We start from the raw sequence: 17,761 nt of genomic DNA, 5'->3' as shown, positions 1-17,761 counted from the left end.
TCCCAGTACCTGACTGTCAGGCTATGTTATATAGTGGTGAGGGTAGAGAGGGGTCCCAGTACCTGACTGTCAGTCTATGTTATATAGTGGTGAGGGTAGAGAGGGTCCCAGTACCTGACTGTCAGTCTATGATATATAATGGTTAGAGAGGTCCCAGTACCTGACTGTAGGTCTATGATATATAATGGTTAGAGAGGTCCCAGTACCTGACTGTCAGTCTATGTTATATAGTGGTAATGGTATAGAGAAGTCCCAGTACCTGACTGTCAGTATATGATATATAATGGTTAGAGAGGTCCCAGTACCTAAATATTAGTTTAAAAAATATTAACTGATTAAGAATGTTGCGTGTATAGAGATATGTCTGTTCATCACACTATATATATAATGCTATCACTTTTGAACTTTGATATAATTGGCTTATATATACAAATATAATGCGAGAAATTTATTACTTATAATCCTTGTAACCAATTTTACGTGAAAAATTTCCATTTTTTCTGTAGACATCGAATGATATCAACTTTGAGGTTTGATTGAACGATTAATGCATAAACCGGGATCAATAAAATAGCGGAAAATTATTGTCAGAAAAATAAAATAAAACTTTGAATGTCTACTGTAATGTACATTTTTTTTATCCTATCAGCTGTTCCCACTGTGTCTATAGCAGTCACACCAGTGTCCGTCCTTACAGGACAGAGTGTCGATATTGTTTGTAAAGTAGTATCTGATCCTCCCGCAAGCAGTATATCATGGTCCAAGACGGTCGGTACTGTTACGTCTGTGCTGAATATTGACAACACTAAGTTTGCCGGTGGAACCATCCAAACGCCAAGTCTTACCATCAACAACGCGGCGTCAAATGACCAAGCCTCGTACAAGTGCACAGCCACGAACGTTGTCGGTTCTGCGACTAGTAATGCGGCTGTTCTCTCAGTCACAGGAGGTAGGTCGCTGTTTTTATTAATATCGAAATCACTTTGTTATGGACACAGAATCATTAGCTTTTAAAGGTAAAATTTGATTCCGTGACATTCCAAGTTTTTTAAAAGTGAAAGACAAATATGCACAGATTCAAAATGATTACATAAAAATTATATACACATATATACTCATATTCATAACGACGGAAAAAACTGATTTTGATATTTGACCAGAAGTGGAGTACACCCTCCTTGGTATAACTGAATCATGGTTCTATAGATATTGTTAACTGATAAAGGAGATGTCTATGTAACAACACGTAGGCCTAAAAGTCACAAGTCACAGGGGAAAACTACTTATGTTCAAAGTTCACCTTTTGTTTATGTTTACTCTGTATTTAGACAATACTTGTCATGAATATGTTTCCAATTTTCACAAAAACAGTACATACTCACTTATAACCCTCTACTGTGCCTTTATTGTACATATTCTCTTACAACCCTCTACTGTGCCTTTTTTGTACATACTCACTTACAACCCTCTACTGTGCCTTTATTGTACATACTCACTTACAACCCTTTACTGTGCCTTTATTGTACATACTTACTTATAACCCTCTACTGTTACTTTATTGTACATACTCACTTATAACCCTCTACTGTGCCTTTATTGTACATACTCACTTATAACCCTCTACTGTGTCTTTACTGTACATACTCACCTACAACCCTCTACTGTGCCTTTATTGTACATACTCTCTTATAACCCTCTACTGTGTCTTTATTGTACATACTCACTTATAACCCTCTACTGTGTATTTATTGTACATACTCACCTACAACCCTCTACTGTGCCTTTATTGTCCATACTCACTTATAACCCTCTACTGTGCCTTTATCGTAAATACTCACTTATAAACCTCTACTGTGCCTTTATTGTACATACTTCCTTATAACCCTCTACTGTGCCTTTATTGCACATACTCACCTATTACCCTCTACTGTGTCTTTATTGTACATACTCACCTATAACCCTCTACTGTACCTTTATTGTACAGACTCACTTATAACCCTCTACTGTGCCTTTATCGTAAATACTCACTTATAAACCTCTACTGTGCCTTTATTGTACATACTTCCTTATAACCCTCTACTGTGCCTTTATTGCACATACTCACCTATTACCCTCTACTGTGCCTTTATTGTACATACTAACTTATAACCCTCTACTGTGCCTTTATTGCACATACTCACCTATTACCCTCTACTGTGTCTTTATTGTACATACTCACCTATAACCCTCTACTGTGTCTTTATTGTACATACTCACTTATAACCCTCTTCTGTGCCTTTATTGTACATACTCACTTATAGCCCTCTACTGTGCCTTTATTGTACATACTCATTTATAACCCTCTACTGTGCCTTTATTGTAAATACTCACTTATAAACCTCTACTGTGCCTTTATTGTACATACTTCCTTATAACCCTCTACTGTGCCTTTATTGCACATACTCACCTATTACCCTCTACTGTGCCTTTATTGTACATACTCACTTATAACCCTCTACTGTGTCTTTATTGTACATACTCACCTACAACCCTCTACTGTGCCTTTATTGTACATACTCACTTATAACCCTCTACTGTGCCTTTATTGTAAATACTCACTTATAAACCTCTACTGTGCCTTTATTGTACATACTTACCTATAACCCTCTACTGTACCTTTATTGTACATACTCACTTATAACCCTCTACTGTGCCTTTATTGTACATACTCACCTATAACCCTCTACTGTGACTTTATTGTACATATTCACTTACAACCCGCTACTGTGCCTTTATTGTACATACTCACTTATAACCCTCTACTGTGCCTTTATTGTACATATTCACTTACAACCCGCTACTGTGCCTTTATTGTACATTCTCACTTATAACCCTCTACTGTGCCTTTATTGTACATACTCACTTATAACAGTCTACTGTGCCTTTATTGTCATTGTAATTTGACGTTTTCCCCTTGGAAATCCCAGCATTGTCATTAATCAAATACAGACGTTAGAAGTGGGTTTTTTTTCATTGTTTTTTTCCATTTACAATTTTCATTTAAATATTGTAGAAAAAAACCTAAAAAAAATCAGTATTTATGAAGCTATGTGATAAGCGTCGAGAAAAGGTCACACTCATGTTTATGACGATTGCTTCTATTCAAAAAAACTTCAAGACTGTGTTCGTTTGCTGTGTTGTGGTTTAAAGTATGTTTGATTTTAAAGTTCAAACAAGGACGAAATATTTTAAGCATCATTGATATGGCATTTAAATGTTGAAGTCATCCGGTCTTTGAAATGAAAACAGTTTTCCTGTGTATTTTTTCTAAACTTTACAGCGATCAATCAACACTGATTGTACTTAAAACTATTTTGAGAGATGTTGATCATTGCAGGTACCGTGTCTTTTGAGGTTATAATGTAATTTGTACATGTGTATTTGCTATTCGTTAAAAACTCATGAATAGAGCATTTCAATTAAAGAAGATATCATTTTGATATACATTCTGTATGTATACAAATGATTTACTCACGACCAATCTAACACAAGATCGCGTTGTTCATTATCAGCCAAAAGGATGATATATAGAAATGTACAAACGGCTTTGTGATTTTTCTCTCAGACGATCGCCCTGAATCCCTCTATGCTAGATTTGCTACATATTTATTTTTAAACAAACGAGGTAGATACTTTATGTTAACTTAACTAAAAATGATTGAACAATTTGTCCAATTTCTTTTAATTATGTTACGATCGTTTGATATTACAGGTATACCTACTGTTCTTATTGACAACCCCGGCGTCACTGCAGTGCTTGGTTCGTCAGTAACACTCATCTGTAAGGTGACAGCCAATCCCACGGCTACTGGAGTATCATGGGAACGCACTATTGGTGGGGTCACAACACCAATCGTCCTCAACACGAAGTTTGTGGGTTCTACAGTGGCCAACCCGTCCTTGACCATAAACACATTAGCTACTACTGACCAAGGAAGCTACGTATGTGTGGCCGAAAATGAAATTGGCACTGGGCGGAGCGCGCCAGGATCATTAACTGTTACCGGAAGTAAGACATTTCAACAATTTGTTCATATATATCATAAAATGTGGGAAATGAACCAGAACCTATTTATATAGTTTAACAAATGTGACAGAATGTTTGAAACCGCATTCAATGTACCTTGCAAACTAACGAAACAAAAAAGAATATATGAAAACATTATGACCAATAAAATTTCCTCCTTTACGACAAGGTAATTACTATATGTGATTTGATGTGCATAAATTATTTCGAGAGAACTTCGCCCAGTAAAATGTTCGTCCTTTACGACAAGGTAAGTACTATATGTGTTTTGATGTGTATAAATTATTTCGAGAGAACTTCGCCCAGTAAAATGTCCGTCCTTTACGACAAAGTAATTACTATATGTGTTTTGATGTGTATAAATTATTTCGAGAGAACTTCGCCCAGTAAAATGTTCGTCCTTTACGACAAGGTAAGTACTATATGTGGTTTGGTGTGTATACATTATTTCGAGAGAACTTCGCCCAGTAAAATGTCCGTCCTTTACGACAAAGTTATTACTATATGTGGTTTGGTGTGTATAAATTATTTCGAGAGAACTTCGCCCAGTAAAATGTTCGTCCTTCACCAGTTACCACATTTCGACTACTTCTCAAATTCTACTGCTCAGATTATGATCAGTTGTGATTCAAATACTAGTCGTATGACCCTGAAAAAGTGTTGTTATTTTTTGGTTCGTTCCCTAATCCAATATGGCCGCCAAGGCCTCTGATTGGCTGACACATTTTTTACTTCGCCTCCAGTTTTACTCATCACATTTAGATCAGATGTGGTGCAAATGTTTGTCTCATGAACCTGAACAAATGCTGTGCTTTTTCGGCTCTTTTCGAAATCAATTATGGCAACAATGGCCTCTGATTTCTGACCTTTTTTTAAAATTCTTTTTAAGTTCTACTGCTTACATTTGAATCCGACTAGGAAAAGTGTTTATCTCATGGCCCTGAACAAGTATTGTTCAGTTGTTTGCATTATTCAAGTCCACAGGGGGTCAAATATGTCCAACAATAAGTGCGAATAAAAATAACCTTGATTTTCTTTCTATTTCTTGTGGGTTAATTGTGTCATAAATTCCAAAGAACTTCTTCAGAAGAACCAATACGCCTAGACTTATGGTAATTAAATCTAGCTTTGTGATAACATATGAATAGCCAATAGGCCAAGGATGGTTATATTGGACCAGTTATATGCTGGGATTAATGGATAGCAAGTTAGTTAAAGAAACTACCTTGACAAATTAGCTTTCAATGTCATTGGGGTCAAATGTGTTGAAACTTTCAAACACTTCTCGATAACAAGAGGTTCCAGGTGATGATACATCTTCGCAATAGTATAGCCATACAAGTCCATTGAGTACTTATTTTTGTTTGTCCTTCTGATTGGTCAAAATTCAAAGATGAAATGCCATCACCAATGAGGGAAAACATAGCACATGACTGGGATATTGCAATATTTAATTCTGCTTTTCACATTGTTGAAACGGGCAATAACATTTTCCAACTGGTTTCCCATTGGCACTGACCCTATTTGGATACCTGTTACAATCCTAATACAAATAGGTCATTTGTGTGTGCATTATTGCTCATTGAAAGTTTTACACTACACATTATTGATATTACCATATATATATATTGAGCTGTTATTTCTAACATTTGTTCAACAACAATTTTGTTAAACCAGGTGAGCGATTGAGACCCACTTGGCCGATAGTTTATTGCAGAAGATCTTCAATACAGTTTTATTTGAACATTCGTGTTTATGTTGATAAAAAAACACAGGAAAAAACAGCTTTATTGATTGTCATATAAAAATAAACTAATGTTGCTACTTCTGTGTCAATTCTAGACGTACCATCTGTTGTGATCAGTAAACCGTCATACACCGTCGTAACGGGAACAGACATTAACATCGATTGTGATTACACGGCATCACCAGCGGCAACCAGCCTCAAATGGAAAAAGATTGTCAACACCCAGTCTTCCGATGTTGTTTTAACTGGAAGCACAAAGTACTCGGGTGGTACACTAGCATCCCCTGCGTTAGTAATTGCATCTGCCGTGGCTGCTGACCAAGCGTTTTACCAATGTGTTGTCACAAATAGCGTTGGCGACGGCTTAAGCACAACTGCCTATCTATTTGTAACTGGAGGTAGGTTCAGTTTTTATGCTGATTCTGTCCACATTAGTACTATTAAAAAGCGATTATTAGTTTAGTGTGTCCATAGATAATATTTGATTCGTATATCACCTAGTTTTTTAGGATGAGAGTAAATCACATGAATTATTAGAGAATTTGATATGCCAATGTTTGAGTACCTATACGCTGACTTGCGTATTAATGTTATTTACTGTATTGCTTACAATCGATAATTTCACTTAACATTAAAAGTATAAAGAATCATCAGTGGTTCTTAAAATCAAGAGATTAACAAATATTTTCGAAAACACATTATAACCTTACAAATTTACAACTTTCGGCTAGGCAAATAATTTGTTCCCAAACTTCTACTCCATGTAAACCGTGCCAAAACGAATTCCAGCTACAAGGTTACGGCTGCTATCGGAAAATGATAATCTACTAGCAGAGAGAACCTCAGCGTGACGTTAAACCAAAGGACTGGTTATTATATCTTTGGAAACATTTATTACGGGTACTGGTCTAGCCTTTTCTAAGAGTTCAAGATGATTTCATGTTCCTTTTGTTTTTGTTGTGTCCGAAGTCAATGTTTTCACATGCTAACGTTTGCCTATGTATCGTCTTTGAAATCCAAGAGTCCTCGCTCTTGTTGCATATATTTTTTTCTATACCAGTGGAATAATTCACGACAAAAATAAAGGATCGCGGTAACTTATTAGATCGGTTTCAGATAATGAATAATGACGGATCGCTAAGCTGATACACGTCCTTTGGAGGATTAAGAGGAGCAACATCCGTCTGCAAGCCGGTCAATGTTCCCGTTATATTGCCGCGCAATTCTTTTGATGCGTATCAAATTATCAAACGTGTCTTCTTGTATCATCCGCAAGGTGTGGCGTACTGGGCCTTCAATGTTGTTAAAACAAATTCATAGGGTTAAGAGATGATAAGTGTACTTAGTTTTATGGCGGCAACGATACGTTAATCTGACGATATGATACGTATCACGATACTGTGGTCATGATACGATACGTATCACGATACATATAGTAACAGTAGATGCAAATAGAAAAATATGTTGCAAAATGTTAATGGCAATATAACAACTGGAAATAGACTTGTCCCAAAATGGGCATGACTTTAAAGTTGCATGTCAAGCTAGATATTTCACATCATATATCGTTGCAGGCCTACTTAGTATGTGTATTTGTATCGATAATGAAACCCTTTGATTTCGAAGATGTCCTAAAGTATTCATGACGTGATACATTATAAATGCAATATTCATCCTGTTTTACTTCTTTACAGCAATCCCAACTGCATCCGTGACACAGACCTCTTACAACATCGATCTGGGTCAACCTGTAACAATAGCTTGTAATGTTGCTGGCGTCCCGGACGTGCAATCAGTAACATGGACAATCACCAAACCTCCTTCAACTACCTCCACTCCCATCGTTATTAACGCCCCGAAGTACAGCGGAGGGTCTTTGAGCACTCCCTCATTGACCATTGCAACGGCAGCTCTAGCGGATCAAGGAATCTACAAGTGCAAAGCCACCAACATTCTCGGCACGGGTGAAAGTGCAAATGTCTACCTTAACGTTGTAGGATGTGAGTTATTCCGTATTTAAAGGCAGAGTGTCCCAGCACTGTGTGATGTATCTCCAATATCTAATTTCGATTTGCTCGGCATATTTCTGACATGGAGTTGTATTTCCATTTTCAATAGCAAAAAGCTTTATAAACAAGAATTATGAGCAAGAAATTTAATCGATTAATTGATGTTTAAAAATAACAATATTGGTTTCTCTAGAATATCTTGAATCTTTAACTTTAAGCTGAGAGCTTAATCTACACTTTTTTAAGCGTAACTCCGGTTTACCTCAAAGTTTCCCTTATAGTCCCGCAACCTATAAATTTATCTATATGAATATGGAGCTATTCATAAAACAGGAGAAATTACTTTAAATGCCAGTAGACATTCAAAAAAGTTGTTGGACACCCTTAAAATCGATAGAAATAAACATGAATAAACGTCTGTCTGTATGTAAGATGAACATAAGACACATACATGTGATTGCGATTGTAACAGTATGATAGAAGACGAATTACTCTGCACCATACATGGGAGGCTACTGTATGTATGAAAACTACAAAATTAAATCATCTAGTGTTTTGTCTGTAATTGGGCAGAGTTCCTCAAATAGTGTCGTATTTGTTGTAAATAGACAAAAACAAGCATAGGGTACGTGTCTTGATGTTTTAAAGAGAAAAGTATGCGAGTAAATATCCATACCTCCGGTTGTCAGTAAAAGCTTTGTCATTTAACTATTCGACGATTTCATTGTAAAAGTATTTTTAAATCTATTGATTTTGTCATGATCTCGTTTACTATTGATGCTTTCTTTTATTTGATTTCTTCGTCTAATTTGAGAAGTTACTTTTGACTGAAGATTTAGGATTCAATGTTTGTCTTTTCCTCAAATAGCAAGTCCAACTGTCAGTGTGCCAGTGTCCTCATACACAGTCGACCGAGGAGGCAATGTGGTATTGGCATGTAGTATCGTGGCCTCTCCAGCTGTGACAACTGTGTACTGGACACGAACCGTCCAAGGTGCAGTGAACCACATCACAGCAGCCTCTCCAAAGTACGAAGGATCTTCCCCGACGGATCCTTCTTTGACTATCAATACCTTGGAACCAGGAGACGAAGGAAGCTATAGGTGCCATGCCACTAACTCAGTCAGTACTGGCAGGAGCGAGCTCACTAATTTGATTGTATCACGTAAGTATCAGCTACAGCCAAGATTTGCTGGGTGATAAACATCAAAAATCGTATCCCGAGAGTTGGATTATCCATCCACATCACACAGGCGTGATCGATTATTCTTCTTTTACACGTTTCTATCGTACGAATATGTTGTAACAGTGAACCTAAGGCACAGCAGCACCAGCATTACATCAACAGAATTACATGGAATGTGTGACAAAATTGATGACGCTACATATTTACATCGCATAAGGTTATAAAGAGATGGGGACGTTTTTCAAAAGCATTGCTCGTTTGAACCATCTTTGCTAAGGTAGTTAAAGACAGGTTTATCTTTTCCCTACTATAAAAAGGAATGCACCTGTGAAGTTAGGGGGAGAAAAAATATCTTATAAGTGAGAAAAAACCCATTAAACATTGATGGTAAAATTAATTTATGATATTGTTATTCATCGCAAGATTAAGAGACATATTCATACATACACAAATGTATTTAATTGATAGCACTTCCATCAATCAAATTATTTTGCTTCTAGTCGCACCGACAAACATACAAGTCGACCCCGCTTCAGTTACGAGAAGAGAACAACAGGAATTTTCATCGGTGTGTACAGCTGAGGCCAACCCTGCTCCAACATACCGGTGGGTTAAGGAGAGCACACAGCAAGTCATATCAACCATGCAAACCCTGACGATACAGAACATTGATCGTGGTCACCAGGGACAATACATCTGCACTGCCAGCAATAGCCGGGGATCAGCAACTGCAACCCTCAATGTCGACGTACAGTGTAAGATTGGATCATTCGTATTTTATGACGTATACAGTTTTAACCATTATCTTTGTTCAACACTTGATCGTATTTTGTACAGTTCTGTACGAAGTTTGTGAACATATTAGGGTATTTGTCCTTCGCGTTCACATTAAAATCAGGTTCCTCAGTTAAGTTTTAGTGAATCCACTTAATTTATCAAATTGTTTACACTGCAAGTCATATCAAACAAACAAATTCTGACAATAATGAACGACGTTCGTAACTGCACTGGAGTTAACGTCATTATATAAAAGTGCATCTATTACATTAATCTTTTACAATCTTCAAAATATTCCATTTTTTCAAATACTTTAAACAACTCTTTCACCACTGTATACCATAATTGACTCATCCAGATCAATGCATGGTGGAGTCTACTAAAGTTACATAGGGGTGAAAGGGTGAACAATTATGCTTTAAAAGACATACAATCGCTGGAATTTAGATTCTCGAAACGAATAGAAATTGAATTTATCTAACACAATTTTTACAGAATACCTGACTAAACGATTGAAAATATACATGAATTAATGAGAAATACAATGCACATTTTACAGAATGTGATTTACGATATGTAACGTGCAAGAGAATACATCCAGACACTGACCACCCTTGAAGTTGCTTAATTATAGAACGCTTCCTAGCGTTATAACTAGTTTACCAGTAAGGCAACATTCCCCCTCATATTCATTGACGTCTATTTCAGACAAACCAATAAGCACGGTAGCTACTGCAGAACAGACCATCGTCATTGGTATGAACGACCCAAGAATCCTGACCTGTAACACCATCTCCAATCCCTCTGTCGAAACATACCGGTGGCAAAAGTCCAACGTCGACATTGTAGGTGCAACGGGGCTCACACACGTTGTAACTGTGATGTCTCAGAGCGATTATGGCACATACAGCTGCTATGCAACCAACTCTATTGGACAATCATCGGCCATCAACTTCCTACTTCAGTCAGGTTCGTATGATTCTTACAGATCTGATTGGAGCATTATTAACGTAGAAAAGTACGTAATTGGATATTTCGATAATGCCTTGTTACGGGAAAAACGTATCTCCCCTTAATCATTTTGTAACTACATGTATTTATATATTTTGTATACAGTAATTTTATATTTTTCTGAAGTTTTATGTGGTGCTATTGAAACCGAATTTTGCATCGCAAAAAGTGTTTTTCTGAATTTTCATTACAGTTTTTGTCATATTTTACCGTCACCTGGTTGTTAAGCTACGGTGGGCTATTCAGGAAAGAAGAATTTGCCTTACCATTTTCCTCTTTGCATAACCAAAATGTATCAGATGTATAAAATATAAAGATGGTATTTGGATTAAGATAAATATGGTATATCCCAGATTCTACCACAATACGCTGTGTTATTCCACTCTCAGATCATTGTATAAACACGCAGACTGTTAGATAAATATGAGTTATATACAACACGTGGTATATGACCTTCAAGAGTTTTGATTGGTCGAGAAGATGAACTTTGACCGGGAAGACTTTTTCGACGTGCTTTTTGCCACCTGCTGTTTTGTTTACGTCGTCGGCTGTCAACATCCGACAGATGTTGGAGACTTTGTGAGGTTATGCGGAAAGGGGGGTTATTAAGGCAATATTAAAAGATGATACTTAAAGATTTGATCGCTAGTTTCAGGCAAAATTGCTACAGACGCTCGATATCGTTTCGACGTCACACCGTCGCGTGTCCAGGTCGTGAAACCAAAACAAGATCTGTCACAGTGTCGGGAAATATTTCGTTCTCCCAACGTCCCGTTATCGCTATATTGACGGTCTGACTATGGCTGAACTTTCACTATAAACGTCAACCATAGAACCGTCACGAAGAAACGTAGGCCTAGAAACGTAGGCCAATGGTTTTGGATATTGACAGCGATAAGTTCGTCTACAACGGTTCATCACTTGGCGGGAGGCAGACTTCGTACGATATGCTTACGCGCATATAGTCCGTGGTTAATTTATATAAATTAATGCAATACTGCTACTCTCAATATTTAAAGTCGTTCATCTATTTTATTTTTTCACGAAGTTGTTGCCGAAACATTAATTTTGACAATAATTAAATTTGTAAAAAAAAAAGTCATTTTTGAAAATTAATGAGTGACTTTTAACATATGGGTCATATAACTACGCCAGCCTTGTCAACAAACACATGTGTGTATGTTATTTCCGACTGATCATGAGATTGTGGTAGAAACAAATCACACGACTCGTGGTTGTTTAGTATGGTATTTATTTCACTCTCGTTAGTTGATTTTCAAAATTTACAGAAAGACACTCGCTAAAGCTCGTGTCTTTTGTAACTTTTGAAAATTAACTAACTCGAGTGAAATAAATACCATTTTCAACAACCACTCGTTGTGTAACCTCTATTTACTTTGTTATATCTAAAACATATGAAACTAAAGAAGATTTATGATGAAATCATAACATATTTTTAGTATATCAGAGTTTGTCTTGATTGCTTTAAATGAACAATATTATTCCTTTTGATTTACTTTGAGGGGATTTTGTGTGTTTGTTTTTTAAGAAACTCTGAATAACTGCCAAAAACTTGACTATACACTGCAAACTGGTTATTTTTCCGGCATGACTATAGCTTTGATAATTGCTTCTGAATAGAAAACCACGCCTTTATGTGACTATTTTGGAAAAAGAAATAAAGATAAAATAAACAAATATAATCAACAACAGTGTACTGAGAGTAAACGTAGCCAGACAAGGATACCAACATTGTACCTCTGATTGTTATACATCAGCTCTAACCAGCTAAGCTACCTTGTCCACAGAAGTGATTTTACCCGTCATGAGCTACAGTTGTATCTTAAACGAAATAAAGGGAAGGTTACTGTATATACGACAAACGATAACTGAATCTCTAGTGTTTCGCCTGCGTTGGAACAGTGATCCTTAACACAATGTATTTGTTATGTAGGTGCTGTAACGCCTACGCCAGCTGATGACACAACTGCTCTGACGACCGAAATGATCATCGCAATTGCTGTCGCTATTGCTGTCTTGCTTCTCATCCTCATCATTATTTGTGTGTGCTGTTGCGCACGTGGTGAGTAAAAAGACTTACTTAAGTCGCGACGAAGTACTTCAAACAATTTACTTAGGTGAAGAATTGTTTTTTCGTGATTATGCTTAAAACAACCTTTTGGCAAGGATTTAAAACCGTGAAACGGTATTTGTTTATACTAGTACCTGCCTAGTTAATATTCGAAATATATTTCAATTTACTCTAGTCTCAAGAAATGTATTAATCGAAAAACCAGTATTACTTCTCAAAGAGTTCATAGCAAATTTTGTCTGCAAGACAGTGTTCATTACTTGCATGTTCTAATGGAATCCTTATTTTCAAACTATCAATGAACTATCAATGAACTATCAATGAATTTGAACTATCAATGAATTATCAATGAACTATCAATGAATTATCTAAACACCTGACCGAACTATATACCAACGCTGTTTATTCCAACGACCCAAGTTCGCCGTCTCCATAACAAAATTTATCACAACCATTATTTCTTTTGTATAGTCCGTTCTGTTATATTGCCCGCACACCTCAAAATATAATGTTTTGGAAATAAAGTCTACATATTGCCCACTCTAGTAGATTGCACCGTCAGGTACATGTTGGTCTCAATTGCACTTATCTGGAGTTTTCCGGTTCGATTTTGTGTTTAGTATTCTTCATTTACAAATAGTCCCATTCATTATTCTGAAGTAAAATGCCATTGTTACTGTTACTACTCCTCTTAGTATTCCACAAAAACGAAATAATACAGTGTCAGTAACATGAACAAACTTTGTATGCACATGTTCTATGATCAAACTTGAAAATGTATATGATTTTAGATTTGAAAAATATCACCATTTAATTGCAAATTTTGCATGTGAGTACCTCTTCATCTGGTGTAGTGCTAAGTACTTAAATCATGCCCCGTTCCCCACTATTAACAGAGCCATTGTCCGTTGTTTCCTAGTTCGTCACTTTTCCGTTCTCAATCTCGTCAACTCTTTCTTATACAATTGCCAATTTTTGTTTCGGAGTACCGCTTGGAACTCAGTAGACTGGCGTTCCCCACTTTAGCAGAGATAGGGTCCTTGTTCATATTAGTACAAAACTTTGTCTTGTTTAATAATTTTAGACTGTACCATAATTAGTAGTTAACTAGATTATGCCGCCGGTGGTAATACTTCTGAGTATACGTATACACATAATGGGTCTTGATAACCTTTCTTTTAAATCACTGACAAGCTATATTTTCAAGAGGGAGTTTTTTTTTTTAATTCACAACCATTCTCCAAAACGAGAATACAGCATACCGAACCAATTGAAGGTTTAATGTTGTATTTTGTACTTTAATTCAACTGTCGTTATACAATACATTATTTAGAAAATGTAAACTTTTCAAACGTACGTGTTAATTGCACATTTTTGTTCACAGCTCCAACTCGAAAGGTTGAGAGAGTTTACACGAAGAAGCCTTTACAAGCTCCGATGGCTATGATGGCCCCTCCTGTCGTCATGAGGTATCGTATACTGGCTTCTATGTATTTTTCTTTGACAATGTTTATGGTCATAGATGATTGAACCTTCTCTCTTCACCAACGCAAAATGATAACCAATAATTACTAGAAATACGAGGAACGAGGCATACATATGTAAGTTTATTTTGACAATGCAGAAATCAAAACAAAGAACATACTTTACTGCCTCATATGGACAAGCAATCTGATAAAATTAACAAATATAAAAGCCTGCTTATGGTATTGGCATTTTAGGTACCCATTTCAATTCAAATTCTTTAGCAGTTCTTTTTTTAAATTCATTTTCAATATTTTCCCCGATACTGTTATGATCCTATATGTGTTCTCCATCTATCTTATTACGGGCATATTCTTTATCACACTTCCTGTTTCTCTTATAGATGCTAGTGACTATACATTCTCTTTTTGTATTACTGTGTTCAAGTATGGGCTCTATACTTTCCAAGAAAAAAAATGCAAACCTAACTAGATATTTAAATTTCACTAATGTAAGCAAATTTCAACTGGTAACACTGGTAACCATTAAGGAAAAGTATGAATATATAACAGTATCAAGGAAATATTCAAATGATATGTTACATGTTATATCATTCAGGGATCCCTCCATGGCGCTTGTCCCAATGAACGATTCATTCAGGTGAGTGCTTGTTTTGTTTTAATGGTCATTTCAGCCATAAACTTGTGTCCGTAGATTGATTAATGCCATCAATTTCAAATGTAACGTAAGTTACCATTGTGTCGGGAGCATATCTCATACAAGTAATGATTCAAGACTGTTCAAGCTACAAACTAATTAATTTAAAATCTTTCTACGCAGGCGCCAATATGACAACAGTTATATGTTGAACCGCAGCGAACTTCCAGCCCAGGAATACACGTATTATGAGAGCGAGCGTGGCAGGAAGGACCGACCTTCATCGTTCATCAACTTTAGTGGAGAATAGTATATGAAACAGTCAGATCTTACAACCCTGGACAAGACAGTGACGTCAGAATCAATTTCATCATACATCTACAAGTGATCTGATGAAGTGTTCTCTACTCAATTATTCAATAGGATAAACAACACAAAATACAGAAATGTATTTCACTGCGAGAGAGGCACTGCGACTGATGAATCAAACTAACAAATCATTTTCAAACACAACAATACGTTTTGTGGACATAAAGCATGTTTGCACCAGCAGACAAATATTGCATTTAATCATAGATTTACCATAAAATTTATCCATTGTGTATACAATTCCAGATTACTCCCCATATGATTGATTTGCCATATCTAGATATCAAATATAAAATTAATTGTAATTATTTGAATTCCACTTTCGCCAAAAAAAACCTATTTATTATTTTTAAGTAAAAAATAAATTTCGCGTAAGCCTGCCTCTAACTGTGTCGCCTGCATGATACGTACACGTGCAGGTATCACGCGGTAGGGATTTGCACGTGCAAATCTCAGACCATCACGCGACCTATTGGCGCCGCATAACAGAGAAAATAAGTTCACCCTAACTCCTACCCGTCAAACGGTTTAAATTACATTTACATTTGGTCAGCCCACGGTAGTTGTTATTTTGCAAATTTCTACGGATTTTTAATCTTTGAAATATTATTAATCGAATTAAATATATGATACGTTAGAGTACAATCAAAATCGAATGTTTACATTGTCCTGTATGTGTGTTTTTGTATAAGATTATATATGTGTACAAGTATAACAGTGTATTTAATATGTATTATTATTATTCTCTTTATGGTAATATACTTTATGGTTATTTGTATTAAACATTATCAGTGGTAATATACTTTATGGTTATTTGTATTAAACATTATCAGTGGTAATATACTTTATGGTTATTTGTATTAAACATTATCAATGGCAATTTATTTTATAGATAAATATGTCATTGCCTAGTGAAATGGTTTTTTGTAGAAAAGTTAATTAAGCGTGTTTTTTTCATTAGGTATAAAACGTTACCTAACTAAATTTGAATGCATTGGATAGAAATAAAACACGTTACTTGATTATAAGTTGCCATGATGCTGTTACATCATAATATTATGGTAAGTAATCGTATGGTTACCCGAGTGTTAATTCAAAACCATGTATATTACTTAACCAACATCGACTTTTCGACTAATATAGTTTATGTTATGTTATCCTACTTGACTATAACTTGGGTTATAAAATTCACATTCACGAGAAAATCTAGAAAATAGCCATGCGTACCGTATATAACCTTATAATACCTTAACATATCGTGTAAAGTACAAGAAAATACATAGCAAGGTTGTTCATGTTATCAAACGCCATCTCTTGGTCGTAGAACATTTTCAGAGACTACCTTGGTGAGTTCTACTATTGTCGAGGACACAGAGACTACCTTGGTGAGTTCTACTATTGCTGAGGACACAGAGACTACCTTGGTGTGTTCTACTATTGCTGAGGACACAGAGAAAACCTTGGTGAGTTCTACTATTGCTGAGGACACAGAGACTACCTTGGTGAGTTCTACTATTGCTGAGGACACAGATACTACCTTGGTGTTTTCTGCTATTGCTGAGGACACAGAGACTACCTTGGTGACTTCTACTATTGCTGAGGACACAGAGACTACCTTGGTGACTTCTACTATTGCTGAGGACACAGAGACTACCTTGGTGAGTTATACTATTGCTGAGGACACAGAGACAACCTTGGTGAGTTCTACTATTGCTGAGGACACAGAGCCAACCTTGGTGAGTTCTACTATTGCTGAAGACATAGAGACTACCTTTGTGAGTTCTACTTTTGTCGGGGACACAGAGACTACCTTGGTGAGTTCTACTATTGCTGAGGACACAGAGACTACCTTTGTGAGTTCTCCTTTTGTCGGGGACACAGAGAATACCTTGGTGAGTTCTACTATTACTGAGGGCACAGAGACTACCTTGGTGACTTCTACTATTGCTGAGGACTCAGAGACTACCTTGGTGAGTTCTATTATTGCTGAGGACACAGAGAAAACCTTGGTGAGTTCTACTATTCCTGAGGACACAGAGACTACCTTGGGGTAATCTACTATTGCTGAGGACACAGAGACTACCTTGGTGTAATCTACTATTGCTGAGGACACAGAGACTAACATGGTGAGTTCTACTATTGCTGAGGACACAGAGACTACCTTGGTGTAATCTACTATTGCTGAGGACAAGATTAACCTATCCAACAGTAGTATGTTGCAACTAGAAATGTTATCCATGTGGAGTTTGTGTGAGTGTTTTGAGAATTTTACATCGTTGAATTATTTCATAAAAGATCTTGATCGTACAGATAATTAAAGTCATTTTTTTTAAATTTTAGTGTAAGAATAAGTTCATGTTTAAATGTATGTCTGTTAGTTTTG

General features: G+C 36.3%; 1 protein-coding gene across 1 annotated transcript in view; it reads left to right on the top strand.

Annotated features, from left to right (window-relative positions):
- LOC110442903 (hemicentin-1-like) overlaps window positions 1-16,691 on the top strand; it is a 69,502-nt gene extending 52,811 nt beyond the window's left edge. The window contains exons 24-34 of the mRNA XM_021486766.1: window positions 650-949; window positions 3,752-4,048; window positions 5,909-6,211; window positions 7,508-7,813; window positions 8,691-8,987; window positions 9,509-9,763; window positions 10,494-10,754; window positions 12,751-12,879; window positions 14,273-14,357; window positions 14,971-15,012; window positions 15,193-16,691. Coding sequence (XP_021342441.1) covers window positions 650-949; window positions 3,752-4,048; window positions 5,909-6,211; window positions 7,508-7,813; window positions 8,691-8,987; window positions 9,509-9,763; window positions 10,494-10,754; window positions 12,751-12,879; window positions 14,273-14,357; window positions 14,971-15,012; window positions 15,193-15,319 — 2,402 coding nt within the window. The 3' untranslated portion in view covers window positions 15,320-16,691. The remainder of the gene's footprint in view (window positions 1-649; window positions 950-3,751; window positions 4,049-5,908; window positions 6,212-7,507; window positions 7,814-8,690; window positions 8,988-9,508; window positions 9,764-10,493; window positions 10,755-12,750; window positions 12,880-14,272; window positions 14,358-14,970; window positions 15,013-15,192) is intronic.
- Window positions 16,692-17,761: the final 1,070 nt, after the last annotated feature.

The sequence above is a fragment of the Mizuhopecten yessoensis genome, unplaced genomic scaffold (genome assembly GCF_002113885.1).
Source record: "Mizuhopecten yessoensis strain PY_sf001 unplaced genomic scaffold, ASM211388v2 scaffold716311, whole genome shotgun sequence".
Classification (NCBI taxonomy): domain Eukaryota; kingdom Metazoa; phylum Mollusca; class Bivalvia; order Pectinida; family Pectinidae; genus Mizuhopecten; species Mizuhopecten yessoensis.
The sequence above is the reverse complement of the archived record's forward strand: the minus strand, read 5'-3'. Positions and strand labels throughout refer to the sequence as shown.